Genomic DNA, 27,976 nt, shown 5'->3' with positions numbered 1-27,976 from the left:
TCTGAGGTCCCTAAGACAATGTCACAACCTCAGAGAGAATGAAGCTATTTATTGACTAATAGTTCAAAGTTTTAATTCCAGTTTGGGCAGTGTTGGGACAATTGGTCTTTGATCATAGAAGCCCCCCCCCCAACACATGATGGAACAAACTTCTCCCCACAGTCCTAAGTGGCCTCATACTTAGGTTGTGTCCTGCTTGTTCCTGCGCCCTCACAGGAGCGGTCATGCAAAGGGCCAGTCAAAAGCTGGACTGCAGAAGGGTGACTCTCAGGGGCCACGCCCCATCCCCCTGCAGTGGAGGAGGGGTGTCCCCGGGGTTCCAGCTGGGCTCGCTTTGGGCCAGGTCTTGCCCACTCCCTGGGCGTGAGAATCGCATGGCGGCAGAGTTAGAAGCTGGGGGCAGTTCTTCACTGGGAGGTTGTGAGCCTGGAGGGAGATGGCCCGCCCTGGAGTCCGGATTTCCTCCTGGAGAGCCCAAATAGAGAAGGAGAGTTGTGTACTTAGACATCTGACCTCCACATTTCCAGGCCTCCTCCCTCGGACCCACTGGTCCAGACCCTGGGAACCTCACCCGTCATCAGCCTGTGCCACTGGGAAGCCTCTGTAGCTAGAGCCTGGGAGAGACTGAGGACCCGCTCCCGGTGGCCTCCGGATGGCGTGTAGGTTGTGGAGTGCCTGGGACTATAGAAAATAAGGCATGCGTGTCAAATAGGCCACCAAGGCCTGCTGGGAGTTGTGCTTCTTAGCTTGATCTAAAGGACTTTAAGCCCAGGCCGGGCAGTGCAGGCAGAGCAGAGCAGTAAGGTCTCCGTCACTGGGCGAACAGGCATTGGAGCTCTGCAGCTCTTGACTGGGCGTGGGGGCTCCCTGGTGCTTTTGCAGATGCCACAGGAACTCAAGGGACTGTGGCATTTTGGAGATTTGTTTTGATGCACAGGAGACTATAATCCCGCTGCTGTCTGTCTGCATCCAGATCCCACCCATCTCCACTCACCATGCTAGATCCATACCTACTCCAGGACCCAGAACTTCTGAGCCATTTCGCAGCTCCTACAATAGGCTGGAAGGAATTAAGTGGTTAGAATTCTTGCCTTGGAGAATGGTCACAAGTTCAAGGCCCGCCTGGTCTGAGTACACGACAAGATTTTGTCCAAATGGAAAGAAGGGAGGGAAATGTGGTGGGGTAAGGGGGTAAGAGAATGAAGGAAAGGAGGAGGCAGGGAAGGTAGGGAAATAGGAAGAGACTCTTGCTACTGAAGCCCCTGTTCTCCATCTCCGGCCTCTCTTCTCCTGAGTCCCCCTCCCCACCTACCTACATGCAGATCCTGGGAAATGTCAGGGGACAACCTGAGCAGACAGCAGAGGAAACAAGACATGCAGGACAAGAGGTAAAAGCCATGCGCCATGAGCCACACAGCATAGATGAACAGAAACGGCTCCATTTCTGTTGTAAGAGCTAGTTAGAAACAAGCCTAAGCTATCGGCCGAGCTTTCATACTTAGTAACAAGTCTCCTGTCATTAATTGTGAGCTGGTGGCCCAGGAAAGGTCTGACTTACAAATGGCACCCAATGTCTAGACACTCAGTTCCACCTAAGACCTGAGAAAACTTTACAAAAGGTTCCAAACCCACAAAATCAGAGCCAAATACTCCTTCCTAGTCCCACAGTCTCCCGCAGGCTGAGGTGCAGAGATGTCTTCCGGCTGCTTGAGCCACCAGCCGGCCATGAGCTTAGCTGCAGGGCAGTTTAAGGCTTTGCTCATGCAGACACAAAAGGTTATGCATACATAATACAGCAGGTTCCGACGGGGGGGGGGGGGGGGGGGGGGGGGGACTCTAAACAGGCTACGGCATGTTTTTTTGTTTGTTTCCCTGTGGCTTTTGGAGCTGTCCTGGAACTCGCTCTGTAGACCAGGCTGGCCTCGAACTCACAGAGATCCGCCTGCCTCTGCCTCTCAAATGCTGGGATTAAAGGTGTGCGCCACCAACCCCAGGCTTAGAAATAATGGTCTTAAAGAAACAGTAAAGTAATAAAAAGAATAAGCCAAACAGAGATGCACAGGAAATCGGGATACTGCACGCTATTGTGTGGTCTTTAAATTTTTTAATTGCTAATGAGCAAAGGGCAGCTCCTGAGAGACATTAGATTATAAAAGCTACTAAATTAAACCAACTTTTACACATTTTAAAAACATCTTAACTTCAAAATAGAAGTCAAAAATTATGTTAGGCTGGGGAAGAGGTTACTTTTTGTTTCCACAGGAAATGAAAGGCTGTGGATTCATTCAAGGTTGATAGAGATCAGAGTTTATTGGGGAAGACCCCTTGAAAATCCTGGCTACAGACATAAAGAAATAAACCTGAACTACAAGAGAAGTGACATATTTTACCTGCTCAAACATAAACAACAAAATCATCTTTGGCTAGCTTGTGTAGAATGCACAGTCCATGCTCGTTTTAATGTAGACATGTGCATTACTTTTGAAAGTTTATGTGACCAGACGCCCATGGAAATGGGTGGCTCACGTGATCCGGACTCTCAGATGCCTCTGCTGCAGTTTCCTCGGAGCTCTGCATCCAGAACAGCTTCAGGGCTGCTGGCTGAGATGGTCCGGCCTCACAGACCACTCTAACCAGGACTTAACCATTATCCTAATTTTCTCAGGGTCCCCAAAAGATGCCAGAGCTCCCAGACAGCAGTAAGCAGCCTAAAGAACACAACCCCCACATTCCCAAGAGGTTTTTGGTCATTTGTGGGTTATGGATATTTATCATCATTTAAGGAGGTTGGTTACAAACCATTAGTAGTCATGGTAAAACTAAAAACTGAACAAAGGAGATTAGATTCAGGGATCATGTCTTTAAAGGGAAAAAGGGAGAATACAATATAAAATGATGAGATTAAAGGGTAGATTGTCAGCCAGGCAGTGGTGGCGCACGCCTTTGATCCCAGCACTCGGGAGGCAGAGGCAGGCAGATCTCTGTGAGTTCGAGGCCAGCCTGGTCTACAAATCTACATAGACAAACCCTGTCTCAACCACCCTCCCCAAGAAAGGTGGATTGTTGAGTCCATTTTTGAACAGCCACTAGTCTCAATTATTTTATATTGGTATGGATTTTGCAAATGGATACAAATTTAAGGTTATTTTTGTTAGAACAATCTGTACGTACATTTCTACTCTTGTTTAAGGTATTCTACCTATACAGCTTAGTTAACAATATAATATAAATTTCTAATCCTTGAAAGTTATTATTATAAAATATTTAGGCTAATAAAAAATACAGGTTAATAAATAGTCACCTATAACAGTAAAACTTGTAGTCATATTAGATATGTTTTTAAGGTCAAACAGAGATATGTTTTAGATAGTCTTCAAACACGTTAAATGTTTTGTTAGCATGAGGCTTTTCATGACAATGAGATACAATTTACTTCAGAGAAGATAACGGGCACCAAAGAAACTCCATGTCACATGGAGTTTGCTTTCAATGCGGCAAAAGCAGCCATTTGGGCAAGAAACTGCTCTTGTCTTGACTGCTGACAGTGTGCTGTACGAACTGGACAAGCAGGACACAAAGGAAAAAGACTGCCGAACTCTGCCAAGATAAGGTGGGACAGTCCTTCAAACTTCCTGCTCCACAGAAGAGTCTTCCAGATATTCTAGGCCTGTAGGCTGAAGCAGATGCCCCTGAGTTGCAGATGACCCTTGGGTGACCTCCAGGCAGCCACAGGTTTGGAAGTGGCTTGCACTGCACTTCCTGTTTACTCAGGCAATAGTATGTCCTTCTGGAGTCTTTGATGGAGCTGAAGACTATATAGTTATGGCTGCAGTTTTCCTTAGTTATGATTGAAGGTAAATTAGTCACAGAGGTTTGGACTCATCAAGATAGAATAAATAATGGAGTATTTTCTCTAAATTTGACAAATACAAATGAACTAGACATTGTGTAGTCCTGGCTGTCCTGGAACTCACTCTGTAGACCAGGCTGGTCTCAAACTCACAGAGACACGCCTGCCTCTGCCTCCTGAGTGCTGGGACTAAAGGCGTGGCCACCAATGCCTGGCTCTCACTTTTCAATTTTGTATGTACATTGGTGTTTCGTCTGTATTTATGCCTGTATGAGGGTTTCAAATCACTTTGAGCTGGGTGGCAGACATTGTGAGCTGCCATGTGGGTGCTGGGAATTGAACCTGTGTCCTCTGGAAGAGCAGCCAGAGCTCTAATCACTAAGCTACATGTCTCCAGCCTCCCCTCTGTCTGAGGCCACATTATGCCAGGTCTACATCGTTTTTGTCAATGCTCCTCTTCCCAGCTCGCAGCCAACCATGGCCTTGAGGGTCTTTCATTGCTGGGATTATATGTCAGCTTTCTTCAGGGCCAGGCAGCCCTCTCTCCCATCATTATGACACGAGTTTATAGCCTAATGTGCTATTAGGAAGCAGGGCCTACTTGGAGAAGGGGGTGTGGTTAGGAACGATAAATATGTATCCATACCCCCCATCGAGTTTGGCATTACATGTGTAACAGGGACCATGGAAGCCAGAGCTACAGGGAGGCGTGGCTTTTTTCATGCCACAAAACTAAGAGAGCCTGAGTTAAACTGGACAGAGAAACTGTGTCACCCGTGTGCCCCCCCCCCCCCCCCCCCCGCTTCCTGGCAGCTCCCTCTGAACTGAAACACTGCCTGCGGGAGGCTGAGGAGATGAGCAAGCTTCACATGTCTGGGGAAGCTGAGACTTGTGCCACTGAGCCTTGGACACGGCAAACACAGGGGGAGGGGAGACTCGGGCCAGCCTGCAGCTCCGCCATTGCAGCTCTCATGAGTGGCGCTCTCATGAGCTGTCACTCACCCGGGGATGGCTTTTTGGCAGTGTGGTCGGTTTCAGGTCACCCCTGCTATGTGTAGGTAGCCCCTCACACACACTCTGTAAGTGACACCTCCTCCGGCCACCACGCTGGACTTGGGCGCAATCATGACTGTAGTCTGTAATGAGTCCCCTTTCTGGGTTAAGTGACCCTGTGTATGTGTTGCATCTCCCCAGGAAAAGCCTCTCACACGACGCCTCCTTCCTAATTCTACCCCCCCCCCCCCACTGCAGGGGGAACAAGTACAGGGCAGGATGACTTAGTTTGCAGCACGGAAGTATTCCCACTTTAGAAATGCAACAGGGGCCGGTAGTGCCTCTGATCAATAGACCCGGTTGCCTGCCAGGCTCCACCCCCAGCACTGTAGGGAACCAGGCATGCTGAGACATGCTTGTAATCTTGGCACAGGAAGGTAAAGGCAGGAGGCCAGAGATCAAAGCCAACCTTAGCTATGTAGCAAGCTCAAAGCTAGCCTGGGTTACACCACATCGGACCATGTCTCAACAAAAAAAAAAAAAAAAAAAAAAGGAAGAGAAGTTGAGAGGCTCCTGTCCCACTGCTCCCAAGACCCTAGCCTCCTCACCCTCTGCTCCAAGTCCGGCTGGCGTCCAGCTGGGGACCGCGCCCTCCCCAGGGTCAGGAGCTTCGGGGAGGCGGGGCGAGGAAGAGGAAGCCCACAAGCCTGGTTTCTGCGCATGCGCTCCAGCTGCTCCTTAGCGCTCATGCGAGGCCTCCCCACCGTGGCCTGGGGAGAGACAGACCGTGACTCTAATGTTCCGTTTCATTACACAGCCCAAGGGATCACTACAGCAGAGGCCACTGTGTCCCCTCCCTGACCCAGGAAACATGACCCAGCAGCTGGGGACAAAAGCTTCCCAAGCCCTGTGTGGCCTGATCGCTACCCTCATCTTTGGTCTCCTTCCATCACCTGCCCGCCCCCCTTAAGGAGAAGGAGGCATCGTGCCTCCTGGACATATAGCCTCTCCCAATGACTGGACCCTGAGTGGAAAACACTATTTACCTGGACACGTGTGGCATTGCTGAGCTGCGCCCCTCACTGGGGGATTCTACCAGGGCTCTAGCAGGAAGCCATGCCCCTCAGAGGGGCTTAGTAACTACCCCCAAATCACACAGCTTTTCACACAACTGCTTCTAGTACTTGAGATAAAAATCCTGTCTGCTCTGGGTGTGCTGTTTGAACTGACCTCTCCTAGTCACAGTGACCAAGCACAGTCATAGGGCAAATGGAAAGCGTCTGGGAGATACTCTACCTTACTTCTCAGCAGTGGGGAAGAGGGTTGAGGACCTTCGGGGCTCGATGCCCGGGAGACCCTTGGAGACCCAACACCTTGAAGAACAGAGGGGAACTTAGTCAGAACAAGGACACAGAGAAGGCCAGGCGGTGGTCGCCCACGCCTTTGATGCCAGCACTCAGGAGGCAGAGGTAGACGATCTCTGTGAGTTCGAGGCCAGCCTGATCTACAAGAGCGAGTTCCAGGACAGGCTCCAAAATAATACAGAGAAACCCTGTCTCAAAACACAAACAAAGAAACAAAGAACACAGACAAGCTCCCACCACACCAGGGTGCTCACCTGAGGGAGGGCTTAGGAGGGGTCTGTCACCTCCTGGAGGTCGACCCCAGTCCACCTCGGGGGACTGAGGGGAGCTAAGCTCCAGTGACTCCGGAAGGCTCTGGAAAGAAAAAATGGGGATCAGATATTGGGGTTCTTATTATTACTCTACCACAATTTTTCAAGTCCTTACCAACTGAGGCACAGCACAGAAAAGATTACATTACAAACCCAGAACCAGACATACTGGCTTCAAATCACATCTCTGCCACTGACTGGGCTGTGTGTGTAACTTTGGACAAGTTGCTTAACTTCTCTTACCCTGTCAACTCAAAACAAGCTGCTCAATGTCCCAAGCATTCCACATTTGATGTGTGAGGTTCCCAGGAGCACACACTGGGTGCCATGCTGTGGTGGAGGGGTGGTGTCTGTGGGGCTTCCCAGTGGAGCAGCTGCCTTTGAGTCACACATCATCTCCTGTAATTAACTCCTAAAACCTCAGGGTTCACCAAATAACACCTGATGCTTTCTTTGGAGTGGACAGAAAAGTCGGGAGACAGATGGAATAATGTTGTAGGACTCCAGCACACTTGGTGTGTCTAGGGTACAACATTAGAGTGAACAGTTGTTTTCTAGAAGGACTTTGACCTTTGTGGAAGCAGTGATTGTTTTCCATGATGTATAGAACTGTTTCTCGGAAGGGGTGTTGCAAGCTTCGCATGACTTTGGCTAGAAGATGCCTCTGGCACACCTGAGGTTCTTGGATTATTGTGATGTGTGGTAAAAGACTAAAGTCTTGAGGGCTCCTTCAGAGAGACATATAGATTAGATTAGGAACTTTTGTTTGTAGAACTTGTTTACCAAAAAAAAAAACCTTTGCGTAAGAATAAATATGCCTCTGTATTGGCTGTTAGAGGTTCAGCTCAGGTCATCAGAGGCTGGACCTTCCTGTTGCCACAAAGGCCTTAAAGAATTCATCTTGGGGGCTGGAGAGATGGTTCAGAGGTTAAGAGTATTTTGCTGCTCTTCTAGAGGTCTTGAGTTCAATTCCCAGCAGCCACATGGTGACTTATGACCATCAATAATTTGGTTCTGGTGCCCTCTTCTGGCGTGTAGGTATACATGCAGACAGCATTTATGCATAATAAATAAATCTTTAAAAAAAAGACCCTGTCAGAAAAACAAAAACAAACAAACAAACAAAAAGAACTTGGGAGTCAGAGGCAGGCAGATCTCTGTGAGTTCAAGGTCAGCCTGGCCTACAAAGCAAGTTCCAGGACAGGCTCCAAAGCTACTCAGAGAAACTCCGTTTTGAAAAACCAGGAAAAAAAAAAAAAATCATCTTGGAGTGACCTCTTCAACCAACTCACACAACACAAAACACCTTGTGAGAATAACAATATATAGTTGGTTGAGCACGTCTTTAATCCCAGCGCTTGGGAGACACAGACAGGTGGATTTCTGAGTCTGAAGCCAGCTGGGTCTACAAAGTGAGTTCGAGAGCAGCCATGGCTACACAGAGAAACCCTGTCTCAAAAAAATAAACAAAACACAACCCCACCCCCGCCCCCCAAAATATTAGCAATACACATACACATATATACACACGCACACATATATATACACACGCATAATATATATATACACATATATATATATATACACACACATATGTATATACTAAATAAGGGGTTGGTGAGATCTCTGAGCAAATAGGAATGCTTGCCACCACTCAGATGATTTAAGTTCCATCCGGGTCCTCCCACTTATTATCCCTGACCTCCACATAACTTTGTGACGTGAGTGCCTAGCACTCACAAAAGCGCACACACTGTGGCTGTGGGGGATCAGCCTGGGCTGTGAGCATGTCCTGTGTTCTGATTACATTCACTGATGTGGGAAGACCCAGCCTGAAACGGGAGATACCATTGCCTGGGGTTGAGCCTGGGAGCAAATAGAAGAGGGAGGGATTGAAGAAATGGTCCAGTGCTTAGGACACTTGTTCAAGTTTGTTCTTAGAACACAGGTTCAAGTCTGAGCATTCACATGATGGTCACAAGCATTCTAACCAGCTCCAGGGGGTTCAGCCCCCCCCAGCCTCCCACTCCCTCCAGCCTCCCAGCCCCCCAGCCTCCCCCAGCCTCCCGGCCCCCCAGTCTCCCCGCCCCCCCAGCCTCCCCCAGCCTGCCGCCCCCCCAGCCTCCCCCAGCCTCCCGGCCCCCCAGTCTCCCCGCCCCCCTAGCCTCCCCCAGCCTCCCGCCCCCCCAGCCTCCCCACCCCCCCAGCCTCCCCCAGCCTCCCGGCCCCCCAGTCTCCCCGCCCCCTAGCCTCCCCCAGCCTCCTGCCCCCCAGCCTCCCGCCCCCCAGCCTCCCCCAGCCTCCCCAGCCCCTCCCTGCCCCCCCAGCCTCCCCGCCCCCCAGCCTCCCGCCCCCCAGCCCCCAGCCCCTCCCGCCCCCCAGCCTCCCCGCTCCCCCAGCCTCCCTGCCCCTGCCGCCATAGAATCAAGGGAAAGGGAGTGAAATGAAGGGCTCTCACCAGGTCAGGACAGGTGCAATAGGAAACTCACCTCCCGCTCCGAGGACTCCTCTCCTTGGGGTGCAGGGGATGGAGACTTGGGCTCAGTATGTGTGGGCTGTTTCTGGGGGCCACCTAGACCTGCCAGCGTGTCCTCCACCATCCATAGCTGCTGCTGAGCAGCTGCTCGGTCCTGGCAGAAGGAAAGGGGTTTGTCTAAGAGGAGAAGATACTAGGATATCAACAGCAGATGGACCCTACCCAGAAGGTTCTAAGTTAGCCACGTGGAGGATGTCCTGGCAGTTTCTGACCGTTACAAACTCCATGTACAACGTATGAGCATGTGAAGGTCAAAAGACTTGTGGGATTGCTTTTCACCTTCCGTTCTGTGGGCCTCTGGGATTGAACTCAGGCCATCATCAGTCTTGGCAGCAAATGCCTTTGCCTACTGAGCCATCATACCAGCCCCAAGATTTTTAAAGTTTTGTTTTTTATTCATGTGTATGTGTATGTATGCGTCTCTCTGTGTATGTGGTGGTACCCCCCCCCCCAGAGCCAGAAAGGGACATCAGATCCCTTGGAGCTAGAGTTATAGGAGATTGTGAGCCATCCACTTGTGTTGGAATCTGAACCGGTCTTTTGATAGAGCAGTAAGTGCTTGTAACCAGTGAGCCGTGACCCCAGCCCCATGCTGTCAAATGTATAAAGACCTGCACATTACCACTGGCAAACCAGTTTGGGGAGCCTGCATTTCACACTGATGTCTTTCCTATCTGTGAACACGGTACATCTCTCTATTTCATTCAGATTTCATACAAGTGTGCCCAGGTGTTTCCCCTATCCCCGCCTGCCCCCTTGGTGTTTTGCCTGCATGAATGTCAGGAGCCCTGGGACTGAGCTGTGGACAGGTGTGAGCTGCCATGTGGGTGCTGGGAATGGAATCCTTGGTCCTCGGAAGAGCAGCCACCTCTCCCTGTTTACACAGCTTTAATGATAACTAATGATGTTTGTGGCTTTCACAGATGCCTGGCCAACCCTTTGCTTGAGTCTTCAGTCTCTTTCTCATTATAAAGACCAGTTTTTGGTTTGCTTGTTTGTTTGTGCTGCTGCTGCTGGTGGTGGTTTTTGCTCTTTCAAGACAGGGTCTCTCTGTGTAACAGCCCTGGCCGTCCTGGAACTCACTTTGTGGTACAGGCTGGCCTCTAACTCATGGAGATCTGCGTGCCTCTGCCTCCCCAGTGCTGGGATCAAAGGTGAAAGCCACCTCACCCTGCCATTTGTTCTGTTTTTGAGACAGTGTCCTCTTATGGCAGCTCCATCAAGCCTTTAATTATTTTTAATTTTGATGTCCTGTTCATAGTACCTTTTTTTATTATTATTATTTAAAAATAAGTTGTGAGGGCTGGGCAGCGGTGGCTCACGCCTTTAATCCCAGCAGCCAGGGCTACCTAGAGAAACCCTGTTTCATGCCCCCCTCCAAAAAAACAAAAAACCAGAACAAACAAACCAGAGAGTGCTAGAGGAACAGCTGTCAACAAAGGGCTTTCTGTGCAATACCTAACTCAAGTAAAACCATACATAGAGGCTCAAGCTTGCCATCTCAGCTCTGAGGAGCAGAGACCGGCTGACCCCTGAGCTGCACTAGCCTAGAGCACACTTCATGGGTGACTGACCAATATGAGACTCTGAAAAGCAGGGGGCATGGTGCCTGAGGATGGCTCCCACGCATACACACACCTGCACACACCTGCACACACACACACCTACACACCCGCACACACTTACACACACCTACACACCTGCATGTACTTACACACACCTGCACACACACTGAACACACTTACACACACCTGCACACACTTACACACACACAAACCTGCATGTACTTACACACACCTGCACACACACTGAACACACTTACACACACCTGCACACACTTACACGCACACACAAACCTGCATGTACTTACACACACCTGCACACACACTGAACACACTTACACACACCTGCACACACTTACACACACCCACACACATCTATACACACTTACACAACCCGCACACACTCACACACCTGCGCACACTCACACACCCACACACATCTACACACTTGCACACTTGCACACACCCGCACACACCTACACACCTGCACACACCCGCACACACTTACACACACCCCCACACACTCACACACCTGCACACACTCACACACCTGCACACACCCACACACACCTACACACCCACACACACCCACACACACCTACATGTACTTACACACACCTGCACACACTGAACACACTTACACACATCTACACACACTTACACACCTGCACACACTTACACACCTACACACTCACACACCTGCACACACCCACACACACCTACACACCCACACACACCCACACACACCTACATGTACTTACACACACCTGCACACACTGAACACACTTGCACACACCTGCACACACTTACACACACCCGCACACACTCACACACCCACACACCTGCACACACCTACGCACACTCACACACCCGCACACACTTACACACACCTGCACACACTCACACACCTGCACACACTCACACACCCGCACACACTCACACACCCGCACACACTCACACACCCGCACACACTTACACACACCTGCGCACACTCACACACCTGCACACACACACCCGCACACACTCACACACCTGCACACACTCACACACCCACACACACTCACACACCTGCGCACACTCACACACCTGCACACACTTACACACACCTGCACACACTTACACACACACAAAACAGAAGAGGAAAGAGGAGATGGGAAAGCAGGGAGAGAGAACAGAAAACTCCCAGGGATAAATTTAACAGCAACTGGCTAGACATGGACTCTCGGGGTGGAGGGGACAGGACAAGCAGGGGCTGCTGCGAGGAGACATTTAGAACCAGCCTACAAGGATTTCCAGAGAGGGTTAGCGAGGGGAAGACCACCCTACTCCATGGGCTGGGACCCCAGAATGAATAAAAGAGACAAAGGAGAAGGTCAAAGGACAGGCAGATCGCTATGAGTTCAGGCTAGCCTGGTCTACACAGCCAGTTCCAGGACAGCCACAGCAGTGCAACCTTGTCTCAAGGGCGGGTGGGGGGATGGGGGAGAGATGGTCAAGAGTACTTGCTGTTCTTCCAGAGGACTTGTGTTTGGCTCGCAGAGCACCCGTCAGGCAAACGTATAACTGAGTGTAACTGATTGTCACTGCAGTTTCAGGGACTCTAGCACCCTCTTCTGGCCTCCACGGGCACACACATACACATGTTAAAAATATGGATGTATGTGTGTGTGTATGCATATACATGTAAATAAAAAATAGCAAATCTTAAAATGTAATAAGAGAAGCAAAGCATTCTAGATTTTCTTAGAGTGAGTGAGCTAGAGGCATGCTAGCAATTCTCCACTCTGATTCTTTAATGCTTCTTTTTATTATTTTAAATATGAGTAGATGTGTGCACCTATGTGTGAGTATGTGCATGTGAGTGCAGGTACCCTGGAGACCAGGCCTGCTGGACCTGGAGTTACAGCAGCCACCATGTGGGTGGCTGGGGCCGGGACTATGGTCCTCTGGGGTCTGACTATGGTCCTCTGGGGTCTGACTATGGTCCTCTGGGGTCTGACTATGGTCCTCTGGGGTCTGACTATGGTCCTCTGGGGTCTGACTATGCTCGTCTGGGGTCTGACTATGGTCCTCTGGGGTCTGACTATGGTCGTCTGGGGTCTGACTATGGTCCTCTGGAGTCTGACTATGGTCCTCTGGGGTCTGACTATGCTCGTCTGGGGTCTGACTATGGTCCTCTGGGGTCTGACAATGCTCGTCTGGGGTCTGACTATGGTCCTCTGGGGTCTGACTATGGTCGTCTGGGGTCTGACTATGGTCCTCTGGGGTCTGACTATGGTCCTCTGGGGTCTGACTATGGTCCTCTGGAGTCTGACTATGGTCCTCTGGGGTCTGACTATGGTCGTCTGGGGTCTGACTATGGTCCTCTGGGGTCTGACTATGGTCGTCTGGGGTCTGACTATGGTCCTCTGGGGTCTGACTATGGTCCTCTGCGGTCTGACTATGGTCCTCTGGGGTCTGACTATGGTCCTCTGGAGTCTGACTATGGTCCTCTGGAGTCTGACTATGGTCCTCTGGGGTCTGACTATGGTCCTCTGGGGTCTGACTATGGTCCTCTGGGGTCTGACTATGGTCCTCTGGGGTCTGACTATGGTCCTCTGGGGTCTGACTATGGTCCTCTGGGGTCTGACTATGGTCCTCTGCGGTCTGACTATGGTCCTCTGGGGTCTGACTATGGTCCTCTGGAGTCTGACTATGGTCCTCTGGAGTCTGACTATGGTCGTCTGGGGTCTGACTATGGTCCTCTGGGGTCTGACTATGGTCGTCTGGGGTCTGACTATGGTCCTCTGGGGTCTGACTATGGTCGTCTGGGGTCTGACTATGGTCGTCTGGGGTCTGACTATGGTCCTCTGGGGTCTGACTATGGTCGTCTGGGGTCTGACTATGGTCCTCTGGGGTCTGACTATGGTCCTCTGGGGTCTGACTATGGTCGTCTGGGGTCTGACTATGGTCCTCTGGGGTCTGACTATGGTCCTCTGGGGTCTGACTATGGTCCTCTGGGGTCTGACTATGGTCCTCTGGGGTCTGACTATGGTCCTCTGGAGTCTGACTATGGTCGTCTGGGGTCTGACTATGGTCCTCTGCGGTCTGACTATGGTCCTCTGGAGTCTGACTATGGTCCTCTGGGGTCTGACTATGGTCCTCTGGAGTCTGACTATGGTCCTCTGGGGTCTGACTATGGTCCTCTGGAGTCTGACTATGGTCCTCTGGAGTCTGACTATGGTCCTCTGGGGTCTGACTATGGTCCTCTGGGGACGGGACTATGGTCGTCTGGGGTCTGACTATGATCCTCTGGGGTCTGACTATGATCCTCTGGAGTCTGACTATGGTCCTCTGGGGTCTGACTGTGGTCCTCTGGGGTCTGACTATGGTCCTCTGGGGTCTGACTATGGTCCTCTGGAGTCTGACTATGGTCCTCTGGAGTCTGACTATGGTCCTCTGGAGTCTGACTATGGTCCTCTGGGGTCTGACTATGGTCCTCTGGAGTCTGACTATGGTCCTCTGGAGTCTGACTGTGGTCCTCTGGGGTCTGACTATGGTCCTCTGGGGTCTGACTATGGTCCTCTGGGGTCTGACTATGGTCCTCTCCAAGAACAGCAGGTGCTCTTAACCACTGAGCCATCTCTCCAGCCAGATTGTCTGCATCTTGGTCCACTGCGAGTTGAGAAATCCCATCCCCTTCTCCTGCCATCATGAACTCTGCCTTACTTCCCCACAGTGAAGAACCATGTCCTCAACCCATAAACCCCAAAACAACCTAACATAACATGTGCCCTTAGCTGCTTCTTGTCAAGTATCGGGTCACATGAGGAAGGAAGTCTCTAATCCGGTGGGTGGGACTCTGGCGCCTAGACCGTGCTGGAGTGTCCAGTTTCCAGGAGGTTTTGGTGCTGTGGGCAGGGAGGGCAGGGTGAGGGCTTACCTGGGGAGACCCGAGGTGCAGTAGGTACTCAAGAGTCTCCCTTAAGGTGCTCAGGTCTTGCTCCAGGCCGCTGTATGTGTCCCAAACATGCTCTCGCTCCTGAAGTCCCAAGTAAGGGAGAGATACAAGATTAGTCCCTCAAAGCACCAGATCTTGTCCCAGCTGAGAGGAGGGAGGCTTCCTCCCACAGTCTCATTCCGGAATAGTCTTCTCTGCCTGAACTACTGGGAACCCCAGGCCACATGCCATGGACTGACCCATGCAGCCTAGAGATAAAAATTAAATACCTATTGATTTCTGTGTTTTAACATGATCCTTACAAGGATCCCATGAAATCCATACTATTTCTTTTTCTTTTAAAATCTTCTAGATTTAGACTTCTATGCCTGAGTGTTTTGCCTGTATGTATGCCTGTACGTTCTTTGCCTGCCTGGAGTACGTGGTGGCCAGAAGAGGGAGACGTCAGACCCCTGGAGCTGGAGTTACGGATGGCCATGAGCTAACATGTAGGTGCTGAGGATTGAACCCGGCTTCTCTAGAAGAGCAAAAGGGCTCTAAACCATTGAGCAATCTCTCCAATACATCTTGGTTTTTTAGACAGTCTCACTACGTAACTCTGGCTGTCCTGGAACTCACTATGTAGACCAGGCATGCTGAGCTCAGATTCACAGAGATCCTTGCCTCTGGCTCCTCCAATACTATTTTTATTATCTGGAGAAATGCCCTGAGTATTTCAATAACTTTTTTAAGGTCATAGGAACAACAATAAAAGGTCATAGTAACACTCAGGGGAAGTTTATCCAAAGCCAGACAGCCCGTATGGAGTGAGGAGGCCAGCAGGAAAAGGTGCCTGCCAGCAAGCCTGAAGCCCTGCTCCATCCCAGAAACCGCACAGCGGAAGTGAGAGCCAGCCCTATAAGCTGCTCTCTGGCCACCACCTGCACGCTGGTTCAAGTACACACAACTCATCTTTAAACACTTGCTTTTGTGTGTGCAAGCGCTCATGCATGAGTGAAAAGGACAACTTGTGGAAGTTGGCTCTCTTTGCCAGCCGTGTGGGTTCGAGAAATCAGGTCCTGAGGCTTGGGGACAGGTGCTCTTAGCTGCAGAGACATCTCATCAAGCCAGCACACAGAATAAACAACAACAACAACAATAATAATAATAAGCAGCTATCCCTTTGGATTCACTTTGTAGGCATGGTGGTACATGCCTTTAACCCTAGCAGGAGGAAGGCAGCAGATGAAGCAGAACTTTGAGTTCCAGGCCAGCTGGAAACACTTAGTGAGACTATTTGAAAACTAATATAAAACCAAATAAGATCATCTTTTGACTGAGGGCCTGGGTTCACATGTATGTATGTGTTATGTGTGCAGAGGGAAAGAAGTAGATTCACTGTATCTAGGGCAAGCATCAGAGAGAAATATTTGTTGTTGGGGGTATTTATAGCTTGAAGAAATCACCGTGGAAACAGTGATTGTTTTCTGGTAGCTATAGAGCTGTTTTTCTGAAGGAGTCTTTGCATGGCTTTAGTCACAAGAGGGCCCTGGAAAGTCTGGCATCAGTGGGTACCACAAACAGGGTACAACAAGGACTAATTTTTCAAGGTGTGATGTTTCCTTCACGAAGCATATAGACTAGATCAGGGGTTTGGTGTGAGAATCTTATTTTACCTTTTGTGTAACAATCAATAAATACACCTTTGCACAGCTGTTCAGGGTTCAGTTCATAGAAACTGTCTCTCCCTGCTGTCAAAGAGAACCTAAATTACATCCTGGCATGACCCTCTTTCTTCGACTGACCCACTTCTACATCCAACATATGTATTCATATATTGCACATATATGTTCATATGTATACACATATGTATAATAGAAAATAATAAATACATTGTAAAAATCATTCTTTTGGACAGAGGTGGTGGTGCACACCATTAATCCCAGCATTCAGAGGCAGAGACAGTTGGATCTCTGAGTTCGAGGCCAGCCTGGTCTACAGAGTGAATTCCAGGACAGCCAGGACTGTTACAGAGAAACCCTGTCTCAATAAAATAATAATGATCATCACCATCCCCTTAAGTGTCTAAGTTTTGTTATTGCTTGGTTGCTTGACCCTTACCCTCTTCTATAATGATCAAGACTATGGGTTTAAGGGGCCAGAGGACCAGTAAGATGGATCAATTGGTAAAGGCATTTGCTGCCAAGTCTGATGGCTTGAGTTTGGTCTCCAGGACAAGCAGGGTAGAAGAAGAGACTGACTCCTTTAACTTGTCCTCTTTCTCTCTCTCTCTCTCTCTCTCTCTCTCTCTCTCTCTCTCTCTCTCTCACACACACACACACACACACACACACACACAGAGAGAGAGAGAGAGAGAGAGAGAGAGAGAGAGAGAGAGAGAGAGAGAGAACATATTCTTAAAATGTGTGTGTGGGTTCTGACGGCTCAAGAAGGACCACAAGCCTACAGTCTCCACAGCAGCCTGCACAAGCCTGGGACCATGCTCTCCCCAGATGCTCACCTGAGTCAGGTGACACAGAGCAGCCCTCACGTTCACCAGGCGGTCCTGCAGAAGGCGTTGGTGACCCCAGGCCTTCCCGGAAGCAGCAGCCTCCCTGGTAGCTTGGCCCAGCTGCTGCCTGGTCAGCTCTAAGGCTGCCTCTAGCTGCTCCTGCAGAGAGCAGTGGTCAGACCTCTGAAGCCACTTCCAACCCAAGAAGATGAGTGTAGCCCCAAGGGCAGGGGCAGCTAAGGCCTCTCCCTCCTGCACCTTCTCTCCCTGCCTTTTGTCCAGGTCCTCCTGTATCCGCCTCAGCAGCCGATCCTGTCCACACAGCTTGGTCAGCAGAGCCTGGGGGAAAGTGACAAAGTGTTTATGAACCTCAGCCAGCTTCGTCTAGAACAGTGATTCTCTGCCTTCCTAATGCTGTGAACCTTTAATACAGTCCCTTGTGTTATGGTGACCCCCAACCATAAAATTACTTTGTTGCTACTTCATAAATGTAATTTGTTACTGTGATGAATTGTATGTAAATACCTGATAAACATCCCCAAGGTGGTCATGACCCACAGGTTGAGAACCTCTGGTCTAGAGCCTTTTCAACTCTGAGAATTTGACAGGCATTGTATCTGAGAGAACTTACATCAGTCTCCAGGCCCTGGTGCAAAGTTGAGTCGGCTGGGGGACCTGGCTGAGGAGGAGAAAATTCCAAGGTCAAAGGGGTTTGACGTCCATTTTTATAAACCTTTCCTTAGCCCCCTTCGGTACAGCATGCTGTTTGGTTCTAAGGCTGTCAGTAAGAATAAATTCATTAAATCCAAATTTGAATTGAATATGAATCTTTGATCTTCCCCAGGGGTTTCAAGCCCTACAGCAAGAACAATATCAAAATGAATTCCAAGTGATGCTTGTCAGGTCTCAAAGGAACCGGGGACAAAGGCTAAGGTGTCTATTTAACACATCAACGATGACACCGCCTCATCATTGCACCCCACCCCTACCCTGAAGCTCTCCAGCCCAGGAGCTTCCCCCCTCCCCTTCCTCTCCCCTCCCCCTCCCCTCCCCTCCCCCTCCTCTCCCCTCCCCTCATCCCTCCCCTCCCCCTTCTTCCAGCTTCTCCGATTACTGTATGTATCACCCATCCTTTTGGCTACGTGGTTGGTTACTTGGTTTCTTGATCTCTTGTCCTTGGCTCCTCTCTTTGTACCCTTTTTGTTGTTGTTGTTGTTGTTGTTGTTGTTTTGTTTTTTCCGAGACAGGCTTTCTCTGTGGCTTTGGAGCCTGTCCTGGAACTCGCTCTGTAGACCAGGCTGGCCGCGAACTCACAGAGATCCGCCTGCCTCTGCCTCCCGAGTGCTGGGATCAAAGGCGTGCGCCGCCAGCCCTTCGTTCTCTTCCCCTGGCCCTGTTCAGCCTGGGCTCTTCAGAGGCCTCTGGCTACCCTCTCACTCATACAACGAAACTTACCAGCAAAATCATGGAGGCCCGGGTCCCTGGGGGTCTTGGGGGCAGCTGGAGATAGGTCGGAGAACTGGGGCAGGCCTGGGTAGACTGAAATGAACATGCTTAGAGACATCTTGTTAGACCTACCTAGTGGCGCAGGCCGTCATCTCAGCTACTCTGGAGGCCTAGGTAACAGAATGAGTTCAAAGCCAGCCTGGGCAATTCTGTCTCAAAATAAGTAAAAAAGAGGGCTGGGGATAAGTCAGTGGTAGAGTACTTGCCTAGAACGATCAGGCTCTGCTGAGCACACACACATACACATCCTCAATTAACCTGGCACCTAACACACACACACACGCACACGCACACGACATTAATCAATGGACGAGCCTGGTAAAACTGCTAGGGGCTGTAGGAGGCTAGCTGAAGATACTCTAGGCTATAACTCCATGACTCTTGGAGAAATTATCTAGAGGCTGGCTATCTTGACACAAAACTGGAAACCAAACTATGCCTCAGTTTGGTGTAGAGTATGGTGGACTACAATACCCACAATGCACAGGAACAATGGTACAAAAAATAATTCTGAGGCCTGATGGGACATGAAATCCACTAGTCTTTGATGGCGCGGGGACGGGGATAGACACCCAGTGCGTTGTGAACTATAATCCCCATAATGCCTGTGAGGCATGACTCGATCTCTGGCCTGGAAAGGGAGCTTTGAAGCCTGACGGGAAATGTAGTCCGCTCTCTTGGCGCACCTGCGTTCTAGGCTCTTGCCTCCAGGGCTGGGGACTCCTGGGTGGCCGTCCTCCACCAACTTCAGAGGACGGTCCTCGGTGAGGAGTGGGAGGTCGGGAGAGGGTCTGTCTTTGGGGTCCCCAATCCAGAGGAGGTCGGACATCGATGCGACTCAAGGGCGTGTGAGGTCGGGCAGGAAATGGTATGTCTCCTGCCGAGAGAGGGGGTCGCCGTGCCGGGGCAGAACGAGGACGGGGAAGGCTCAGAGGGGAAGGCGGGCGAGAGAGGGATGAGAACAGCCTGAGCAGAGGAGAGAATCCGAGAACTGAGTCAGTCTGAGCCTCTGCTCCCAGCCCACCTCACTACCGCAAGCAAAGTCTGGTTTCCCTGATTGCACTGCCCTTCTCTGCTGGGGATTGTGGGTGAGTTCCCTTTGGAAACTCTGAAAGGATCAAGACACCACCAGGGGTCTCCAGGCCTCGCCCTTCCCTTAAGCCAAGCCTCCAGCGGGTTTCCCCTTTCCTTAGACCACCAACCCGCCCCTGACCCCTGACGGGTGCAAATACTCCTTTAACGCCTCCTTCCGTTATGCCACGCCCTCCACCTGTGATAATGATAGGGCTCCACCCTAAACCCCCAAAGTGTTCCTACTTACTCTGGGGTCCTGGTCCTCCTGCTCCACGAGTCAGACTGCAGATCAGCTGTAGGGCTGGACGTGTATACCCCACGTCTACCACGATCTCTGGAGAGCCGAGCTACCTCTGGTGATTCTGAGATATGCCCTTCTTCCCTCCTGTTCACTTCCGGTGGGCCCCCGGGACCCCCGGGGCCTTCCCCAGGCTGGGGACGTGCAGGCGACCTAGAGAGTCCACTAGCAAATGGGCACATAGGGTGACATCACTCTTGCGTCTAAAAGACCACTGGCTCTACAGGCACAGGACCTAGTGTCCAGAGGTCTAGGCCTTGGAATACTCTGGGGGAGTAAGTGCCTGAGAAAGTCTGATATTTGGGGGGAAAAAATAGGGTGTGTGTGTGGGGGGGGTGAGGTGATGTCTTTTTGAAGTGGCCTTGTGATTATCCAGCTTTAGCCTCCAAGAACTGCTGGGAACACATTTTAAATCCCAGCACTTGAGAGTCAGAGGCAGGCGGATCTCTATGAGTTCGAGGCCAGCCTGGTCTACAGAGCGAGTTCCAGGACAGGCTCCAAAGCTACACAGAGAAACCCTGCCTCGAGGGAAAAAAAACAAAAAAGTTTGGCCCTTGATAGGAAGGGCCTGAACTCAAGGGCATCCTGGGTGAATACAAATGGGACCCTTGAGGGTGAGGAGGAAACCAATCAATCAATCAGGGTAAGGTGGTGGCACACACATTTAATCTCAGCCTTGGGGAAGCAGAGGCAGGTAAATCCTTGTTCTAGGCCAACCAGGGTTATACAGTGAGACCCAGTGTCAAAAACCAAAAGTTAACCAACCAACCAAACAGCTAGGCATGGCTCTGCTTGTCAGTACCCAAGAAAAACGGGGGGGGGGGGGAGCTGAGACCCTGAGAGCTTGTGGGCAAGCTTCCAGCTCAGCGAGGCCCTGTTTCAAGGCATTAAGATGGACAGCAATAGAAAAACACACCCGATGCCTTGCTCTAGCCTCTGTATGCACTGACACGGGCATAGACACTTGCACACTAGCGTGCATGCACCACACACACACACACACACACACACTCACTCACTGGGGAGGTAGCTCAGTACTAGACAGCTTGCTTCAAGTATGACCCTGGCTTCCATCCCCAGTAAATAAGCTGGAACTGGAGAGGTGGCCCAGTGATTAGTTGAATGCTTGCTGCTCTTTTAGAGAACCCAAGTTCAGCTCGTAGCACCTACATTAGCAACTCACGGTCGATCCAGAAGGAGCTAACACCTCTGGCCTCCACCAGCACCCAAACTCATGAGTGCATACCTACCCACACAGACATACAACCGACCGGCCAGACTCATGAGTGCATACATACCCACACAGACAACCGACCGGCCAGACTCATGAGTGCATTACCTACCCACACAGACATACAACCGACCAGCCAGACTCATGAGTGCATACATACCCACAGACATACAACCAACCAGCCAGACTCATGAGTGCATTACCTACCCACACAGACATACAACCGACCAGCCAGACTCATGAGTGCATACCTACCCACACAGACATACAACCGACCAGCCAGACTCATGAGTGCATACATACCCACAGACATACAACCGACCAGCCAGACTCATGAGTGCATACATACCCACAGACATACAACCGACCAGCCAGACTCATGAGTGCATACTTACCCACACAGACATACAACCGACCAGCCAGACTCATGAGTGCATACATACCCACACAGACATACAACCGACCAGCCAGACTCATGAGTGCATACATACCCACAGACATACAACCAACCAGCCAGACTCATGAGTGCATACTTACCCACACAGACATACAACCGACCAGCCAGACTCATGAGTGCATACTTACCCACACAGACATACAACCGACCGGCCAGACTCATGAGTGCATACATACCCACACAGACATACAACCAACCAGCTAAGCAAAACTCACACAGGGCTGGGGATGTGGTTTAGCTGGCAGAGTGTGGGGAACCCCGGAGCAAAGTTAGCATCTTCACAGCCATCTTGCCTACTACTCTCTCAGACACTAACACACTGGTAATTTTCCATTCCCCTATGGCTGTTCTCCTGGGAAGCATGTGACGCAGCCTGACTCTGAAACAGTCTCAGCTGCAGGGTTATCGTACAGCACGTTATCTTATAGCAGAACATCTGCATTCTGCTTGGAAGCACATTCTGCCTCCCTCACATCCTCCCTTTGGCCCAGTCCCTCATTTCTCCACCACTAAACTCTGTGGTTATATTCATTAAACGAGACGATCAGAACACCGTCTTGCCTCCATCTTGTCCCCTTATTCTCCTTCCCTCCCGTCGACTGACCCCGTGGGCTGGGACAGTAGAGTGCCTAAGGACTGGGCATGGCGGCCCACATCTGGAATTCCAGCCCTTGCAAAGTGGACCCAACCGGTATGATCAGAATTCAAGGTGATCAACTACACAGCCAGTTCTAGGCTGGTCTGGACTATTGGACCCCTTGTTCAAAAACCAAAACCAGAGTGGTTGTACATGCTTGTTTTTAATCCAGGGGCAGATCTCTAAGCTCAAGGCCAACCTGGTCTACACAGAGTTCCAGAACAGCCATGGCTACATAGATCCTTTCTCAAAAAAAAAAAAAAAAAAAAAAAGTAAAAATAAATGAATAAATGGATTTTACAAACACTTTTGAATGAGGCCTGGCTTTGTAGCTGGAGATGGCTCGGGTTAAGCATACTCCCTGCTCTTCCACAAGACCTGGGTTCAATTCCCTTAAGGCAGCTCACAGCTGCACTTCTAATTCCGGGAGATCTGGCACCCTCTTCTGGCCTCTTCGGGCCATGCACATATGTGGTCCATGCTAGTAAACACTCACATACATGCAATAAAAAGAAACAAGTCCTTTTAAAAACGTGGCGTGGCCTCGCAGCTGGCATTGTCTAAGGGCGCCGGCCAGGACTTCATGTTCTGAGGGGAAAGCGTTCCTAACTCCTTGGGTGGAGTTGAGAATGTCTACCGAACTTGACTAAAGGGTTAGTTGGGAGTCAGGCTGGACAAGAAGGTGGGCAGATCTTGTTTGGTTTTTTTTTTTCGAAACAGGGTTTCTCTGTAGCTTTGGAGCCTGTCCTGGCACTTGCTCTGTAGACCAGGCTGGCCTCAAACTCATGGACATCTGACTGCCTCTGCCTCCCGAGTGCTGGGACTAAAGGCGAGCACCACCACAGCCACACACAGGTGGGCAGGTCTTAAAAGAAAAAAGCTTTTGCTAAGAAGGGGTCTGTGATGGTAGAGTCTACTTGGGAGATAGCCAGGAATGGCATATTTAAGTGAGTGCCCTACAAAGGCCTGATGGGAAGCGTGCCTGGCTTTCACTCACCAGTCTTCCCCCTCTGCTCGAGAAGCCCTTCCCAGAGCCCGTAGCCAACCTCTTAGGTCCTCCAACGTATCAGCTGCAAGGACATAGGTCCTCATGCCTGGGTGCTCTGCCTGCAAGGGACAGAGGCTTGGGACTGGAACTCAGAGGAAGCATGGTAAGGCCTCTTCAAATGTGGAAACCCCAAGCCACGATCACCTCAAGTTCCCAGCTACCACTAACACACATACTCACCGTGAAGGTGAATCGACGGCCACGTGGCGCTCCTGGCCCATCCGGCCTGACACTGTAGCTGGGTAACAGCACACTGCCCAGGACACTCCCTTCTCTGCTATCTGCAGAGAGGGGTTGGGGTCAGAGGTCACGACGCCCAAGAAAGACACTGGTGGGAGAGGGCTAGCTGGGACACTGACCCTTGTAGTAGAAGAGGCAATGGCCTGAGAGGACAAACCAGCGGCGCTTCCACAGCCTCAGGCCTGAGCTATCCTGGGGAGAGAGACGAGAAAGAGGCTGAGCAGACTAGAGAAGAATGTTCCAGGGGACAGAGGGACATAGACTGCGGAGGTGGAAAGACAGAGAGACAGAGGCCCAGAGAGACCCGAGGAAAGAGATGGTGGCAGAGACCCAGAGAGGCCGGCACAGAGAAGGGGGGGGGCGAGGCAGAGACGAGGGAAAGGGAGGGAGGGGGCGGAGGGACCGGCGGCCAGGAGGTATCTGTTGGTTTGATGGATTTGCAGCTGAAAGCTGGGTACCTGATAGAGTGATAGCACATCCGGCTCTAAGTTCGGCCACTTTTAACCTTAGAAAAGTCACACCGCCACTAGGACCTGACTTCCCATCTGTCCACTGAGGCCGCCACTAGGACCTGACTTCCCATCTGTCCACTGAGGCCGCCTCTAGGACCTGACTTCCCCCATCTGTCCACTGAGGCCGCCACTAGGACCTGACTTCCCATCTGTCCACTGAGGCCGCCACTAGGACCTGACTTCCCCCATCTGTCCACTGAGGCCGCCACTAGGACCTGACTTCCCATCTGTCCACTGAGGCCGCCACTAGGACCTGACTTCCCATCTGTCCACTGAGGCCGCCACTAGGACCTGACTTCCCATCTGTCCACTGAGGCCGCCTCTAGGACCTGACTTCCCATCTGTCCACTGAGGCCGCCTCTAGGACCTGACTTCCCATCTGTCCACTGAGGTTCAAGAAATGTCTGGAAGGTTTGGTTGAGGTAATGCGCCACAGATACGGATACAGGATCTTGGTGCGAATGTTCAAAGCCTGAGATGTAGAAGATTCCCTATCACGTGCTGTTACTTCCCCACAAACTCCCAACAGCTATTCAAAATGTTGTGGGTTTCCTTTGTCTCTCGTAGCCTGGGCTGGCTTTGAATCTGCTTTGTAGCTGAAAGATCCTCCTGCCTCTGCCTCCTTAGCCCTGAGATTATGGGCCAGTCCATTTATTTATTTACTAATCCATTACACAATTCCTGCCCCATCCCGAACATCTTGTTATTATTTTTTATTTATTTGGTTTAGTGTTTTCGAGGCAGGGTCTCTGTATGTTGTCCTGCCTGCCTCTGCCTCAGGAGCTCTGGGATTAAAGGCATGTGCGGCCATGCTCTGTATTTCACCTTGATTTTAAATATAGTCTAATACTTGTTCATCTTATGTGTCTATAACCTGTGCCCTGGGGCCAGGAACATGAAATATTCAAAACACAGACAGGAAATGAATGTTTAAGGTATGGAGGAAACCATACCAGGTTGAGGATGAGGCAACAGAAGCCTATCATGCCGGGAATGTGGAAGGAAACTCGGGTGCACCCAGGCACCGCAGCTTGCCTCCAACCTTACCTGCTTATGCAGCCAGCCTCGGATGTGCACCGGCAGGTTGGGGTCTCGCCGAAGTGCATTGTTCCTTTTCCCAAAGGCATGGACCTTGTGTACTGCACGAGTAGGCTTCTGGGGTGTGATAGGAACAGAAGTGAATGAGGGCTTCCCCTTCCCCTGGGACTGTCTCCCAAGTGGCCTTTTCTTAGAAAGCAGGAAAGGAGGCTGAGCAGGGCAATACATGCCTGCAAAACCAGCACTCGGCATAGAGATGCAGGAGATCCAGGGCTCAACATAGTGAGTACAGACAGTCTGTACTCAAACCAAACAGAGTGACAAGGATTTTAGTTCACACAGTGCTTCCTCATCATACATGAAGCATGCATTCATGTCCCAGCATGGCATAAGCCATGGGCTTACATTACAAGAGTGATGTAACCCCATCACTCTGGAGGGAGAGCTCTGCAGAGTTAAAAATCCAGGGTTGCTGGGTGGTGGCACGCGCCTTAGCACTCGGGAGGCAAAGGCAGGCAGATTTCTGAGTTTGAGGCCAGCCAGGTCTACAGAGCGAGCTCCAGGACAGCCAGGGCTACATAGTGAGATCCTGTCTTAATGACAAGCTTTAGGTCACTTTTTTGGGCTACATAGGGAGGTCAAGTTCAGCCTGGGCATCATGAGACCCTGTAGAGGTGCCCTTGGCAAAAACATGTTCTTGGCTGCCACAGCCAGGGACATCAAAAACCCTCAGCAGTATGCTTCGAGTCGTCCAGCCCATCCTCCCCCAGGACAGAAGGGTGTCTTTGATGCTGGGCAGAGACATCCTCAGCGAGGAAGTTCAAGGTGGAGATGTATGGCTTCTCCTCCTTCAGTCTGTCACTTGCCTCAGAGGGGGACCTGTGAACACAGACTGCACGGATCCCCAAGCCCAAGCTGCCTGGGATTATGCTCCTTTTTGGGAGCTGCTGACCAAGGCTGGAAACAAATCTCTGGACTCTGGACTTAAGGGAGTAAGGTGAATTCTGTCCTACTGATATTTATAAATCACTATGTACGCAAGGTTGACTCTGAATTTCTGACCCTCTTGCCTCTACTTCTTGAATGTTGGAATTTGAGGTATGTACCACCACACCTGGCTCATTCAGTCATGAGTTGTTTTTTGTTGTTTTCAAGACAGGGTCTCACTATGTAGCTCTGGCTGTCCTGCAACTCACTCTGTAGACCTGGCTGCCCTCAAATTCACGCAGATCCACCTGCCTCTCCCTCCCCGGTGCTCAGATTAAACACATGTGCCACCACACCTGGTTTGGGATTTTATTGTCTTGCATGTTGTTTTGCCTAATCTGTGTTTCTGCCTCTACCTCCCCAATACAGGATAACAGTTGTAAACCACCATGCCTGCTTGCTAGTGGGTGGGTAGAGGGTTATAGACTGCGGAGGGTGCCCCCTAGTCCAGTCAAGAGTAGACAGCCCCTCTCAGCCGAGGTTTGTTCTTCTGTTAGGAAGACTGGGAGGGTGGGAACAGAGCTGGGAATGTCTCCAAATTCCCAGCTGCAGCTGGGACAGGTCGCGGTGGCGGCACAGAACCTACAGCTAGGAAATGGTACAGGACCGCCCTTTGCCCCCTCCGGACCCCGTTGAAGTGTGGAAGGACCTTGGTGCCCGGGCTGCTCACGGAAGACACAGAGGAAGCACTGCTGGCCAGGCTCAGGCTGCTCCGGGGGCGGCCCTGCTCCATCGAGAACTCTGGGAGAAAGAGAAAGGGGCTGTGTCTCTCCACTGATGGGGGCTGAGGACAGAGCCGGGGTCAGGTCATGGAGGTCAGGGAATGCCGAGGAGAAAGAAACTGTTGTTTGGGGACTGAGGGGCTGGGGGAGGCCATGGTCAGGGATCACATACCAAGAGCCATGCCAAGAGAGGTGGGTGGCTCTGGCAACTGTGGGGAGGGGGCAGCTGTCTGCAGCCCGGCCATAAGAATAGGGGCCCCTTTATTCCTGCCCGCTGAACTCTGGCAAGGAATGTGACCCCCTGTGCGCACAGGCATTCTACTCCATGCCTCCTTCAGCGTGCCCTGGGCTACCTGTCCCTGTCTTCTCTCCTGAACCCCAAACCATCTTTGTCAGCTCCCCCAACACAACTCCTGACACTGGGAACGAGCATCCAGGCAAGTCCCTCCCGGCCCAGCCAGGGACTTACCAGCTCTGCTGCCAGGGACAGCTCCGTCACCCTTTTGTGGCTCAGGCACTGCCTCTGAGGGCTGCCTCTTCTCACCTGACGTCTGCTCCAACTCTTGTTTATGAGCCCCTGCTCACTCACCGTCCTCTCCCTCGCCCCTGTCCAGTCCCTCTCTTACCTCACTGCTCCTGTCCAACTCCCCCTCTGCTGTCCCTGTCACTCCCTAGTGCCTGTCCCCACACTCAGCCTTCCTCTCCCCTACAGGCACATCTGTTTCCTTTCTTCTCTCTCAACTTCTCTCCTCACTTTCTCTCTTCCTCCCTCTCCCGGTTTCTCTTTCCTCTCTGCTGGGCTTTCCCTCTCTCTCTCTCCCTCCCTGGCAGCCGCCCACGCTGCTGCCTCCCCTCCCAATCATGGCTGTCCCCGCCTCTTCTGGCCTCCCCACTAGACAGCCTGACCCCTGGCTCAGCTGCCCCCACAGCTAAAGAGAGGGATTGGGATTCCTCAACTCCTGGCTCCCCCAAGCTGTGGCTGGGACTCCTCAGCGTTTGGAAGAGAGACTTGAACCCCAGGACACCATGGGTTCGTTGTTACTTGGGGTTCTCAGCTCTGGCTGAGAGGTGTCCTGGGTCTTTTGAAGAATGGGGTCTCCAGCTCCTGAAACCTTGGGACTTGAGGATACAGCCTGGCTGGTGGGTCCCTGGGGAGGTGTGAGCTAAAAGTCCGGACAC

The 27,976-nt window shown here is 51.2% G+C and overlaps 1 protein-coding gene across 1 annotated transcript; it reads right to left on the bottom strand.

Annotated features, from left to right (window-relative positions):
- Nucleotides 1–47: 47 nt before the first annotated feature.
- On the bottom strand, nucleotides 48–27,587 carry Plekha4 (pleckstrin homology domain containing A4). The gene is made up of 20 exons (XM_051174322.1): nucleotides 27,267–27,587; nucleotides 26,725–26,816; nucleotides 25,098–25,205; nucleotides 23,658–23,730; nucleotides 23,479–23,579; nucleotides 23,248–23,357; nucleotides 19,875–20,090; nucleotides 19,240–19,519; nucleotides 18,503–18,586; nucleotides 17,679–17,726; nucleotides 17,306–17,386; nucleotides 17,057–17,206; nucleotides 14,539–14,637; nucleotides 9,008–9,148; nucleotides 6,462–6,561; nucleotides 6,140–6,216; nucleotides 5,452–5,613; nucleotides 1,011–1,060; nucleotides 572–681; nucleotides 48–465 (listed from the first exon to the last, which is right to left on the bottom strand). Exons 2-20 carry the CDS (start codon nucleotides 26,806–26,808, stop codon nucleotides 239–241), a joined length of 2,301 nt encoding a protein of 766 aa, XP_051030279.1. The 5' UTR covers nucleotides 26,809–26,816; nucleotides 27,267–27,587; the 3' UTR covers nucleotides 48–238.
- Nucleotides 27,588–27,976: the final 389 nt, after the last annotated feature.

Source organism: Phodopus roborovskii, unplaced genomic scaffold (assembly GCF_943737965.1).
Source record: "Phodopus roborovskii unplaced genomic scaffold, PHOROB, whole genome shotgun sequence".
NCBI lineage: Eukaryota > Metazoa > Chordata > Mammalia > Rodentia > Cricetidae > Phodopus > Phodopus roborovskii.
This window is presented reverse-complemented; position numbering and strand designations above follow the sequence as displayed.

What these genes read in the sequence shown, in the direction of transcription:
- Plekha4 (XM_051174322.1), bottom strand. Translation starts at nt 26,808, where the DNA reads ATGGAGCAGGGCCGCCCCCGGAGCAGCCTGAGCCTGGCCAGCAGTGCT. An exon ending in TGCACCTCGGGTCTCCCCAG is followed by an intron (nt 9,149 to 14,538) that starts GTAAGCCCTCAC and finishes TCCTTCTGCCAG; the next exon opens with GACCGAGCAGCTGCTCAGCA. An exon ending in CCCCACTGCTGAGAAGTAAG is followed by an intron (nt 5,614 to 6,139) that starts GTAGAGTATCTC and finishes GTCTCTCCCCAG; the next exon opens with GCCACGGTGGGGAGGCCTCG.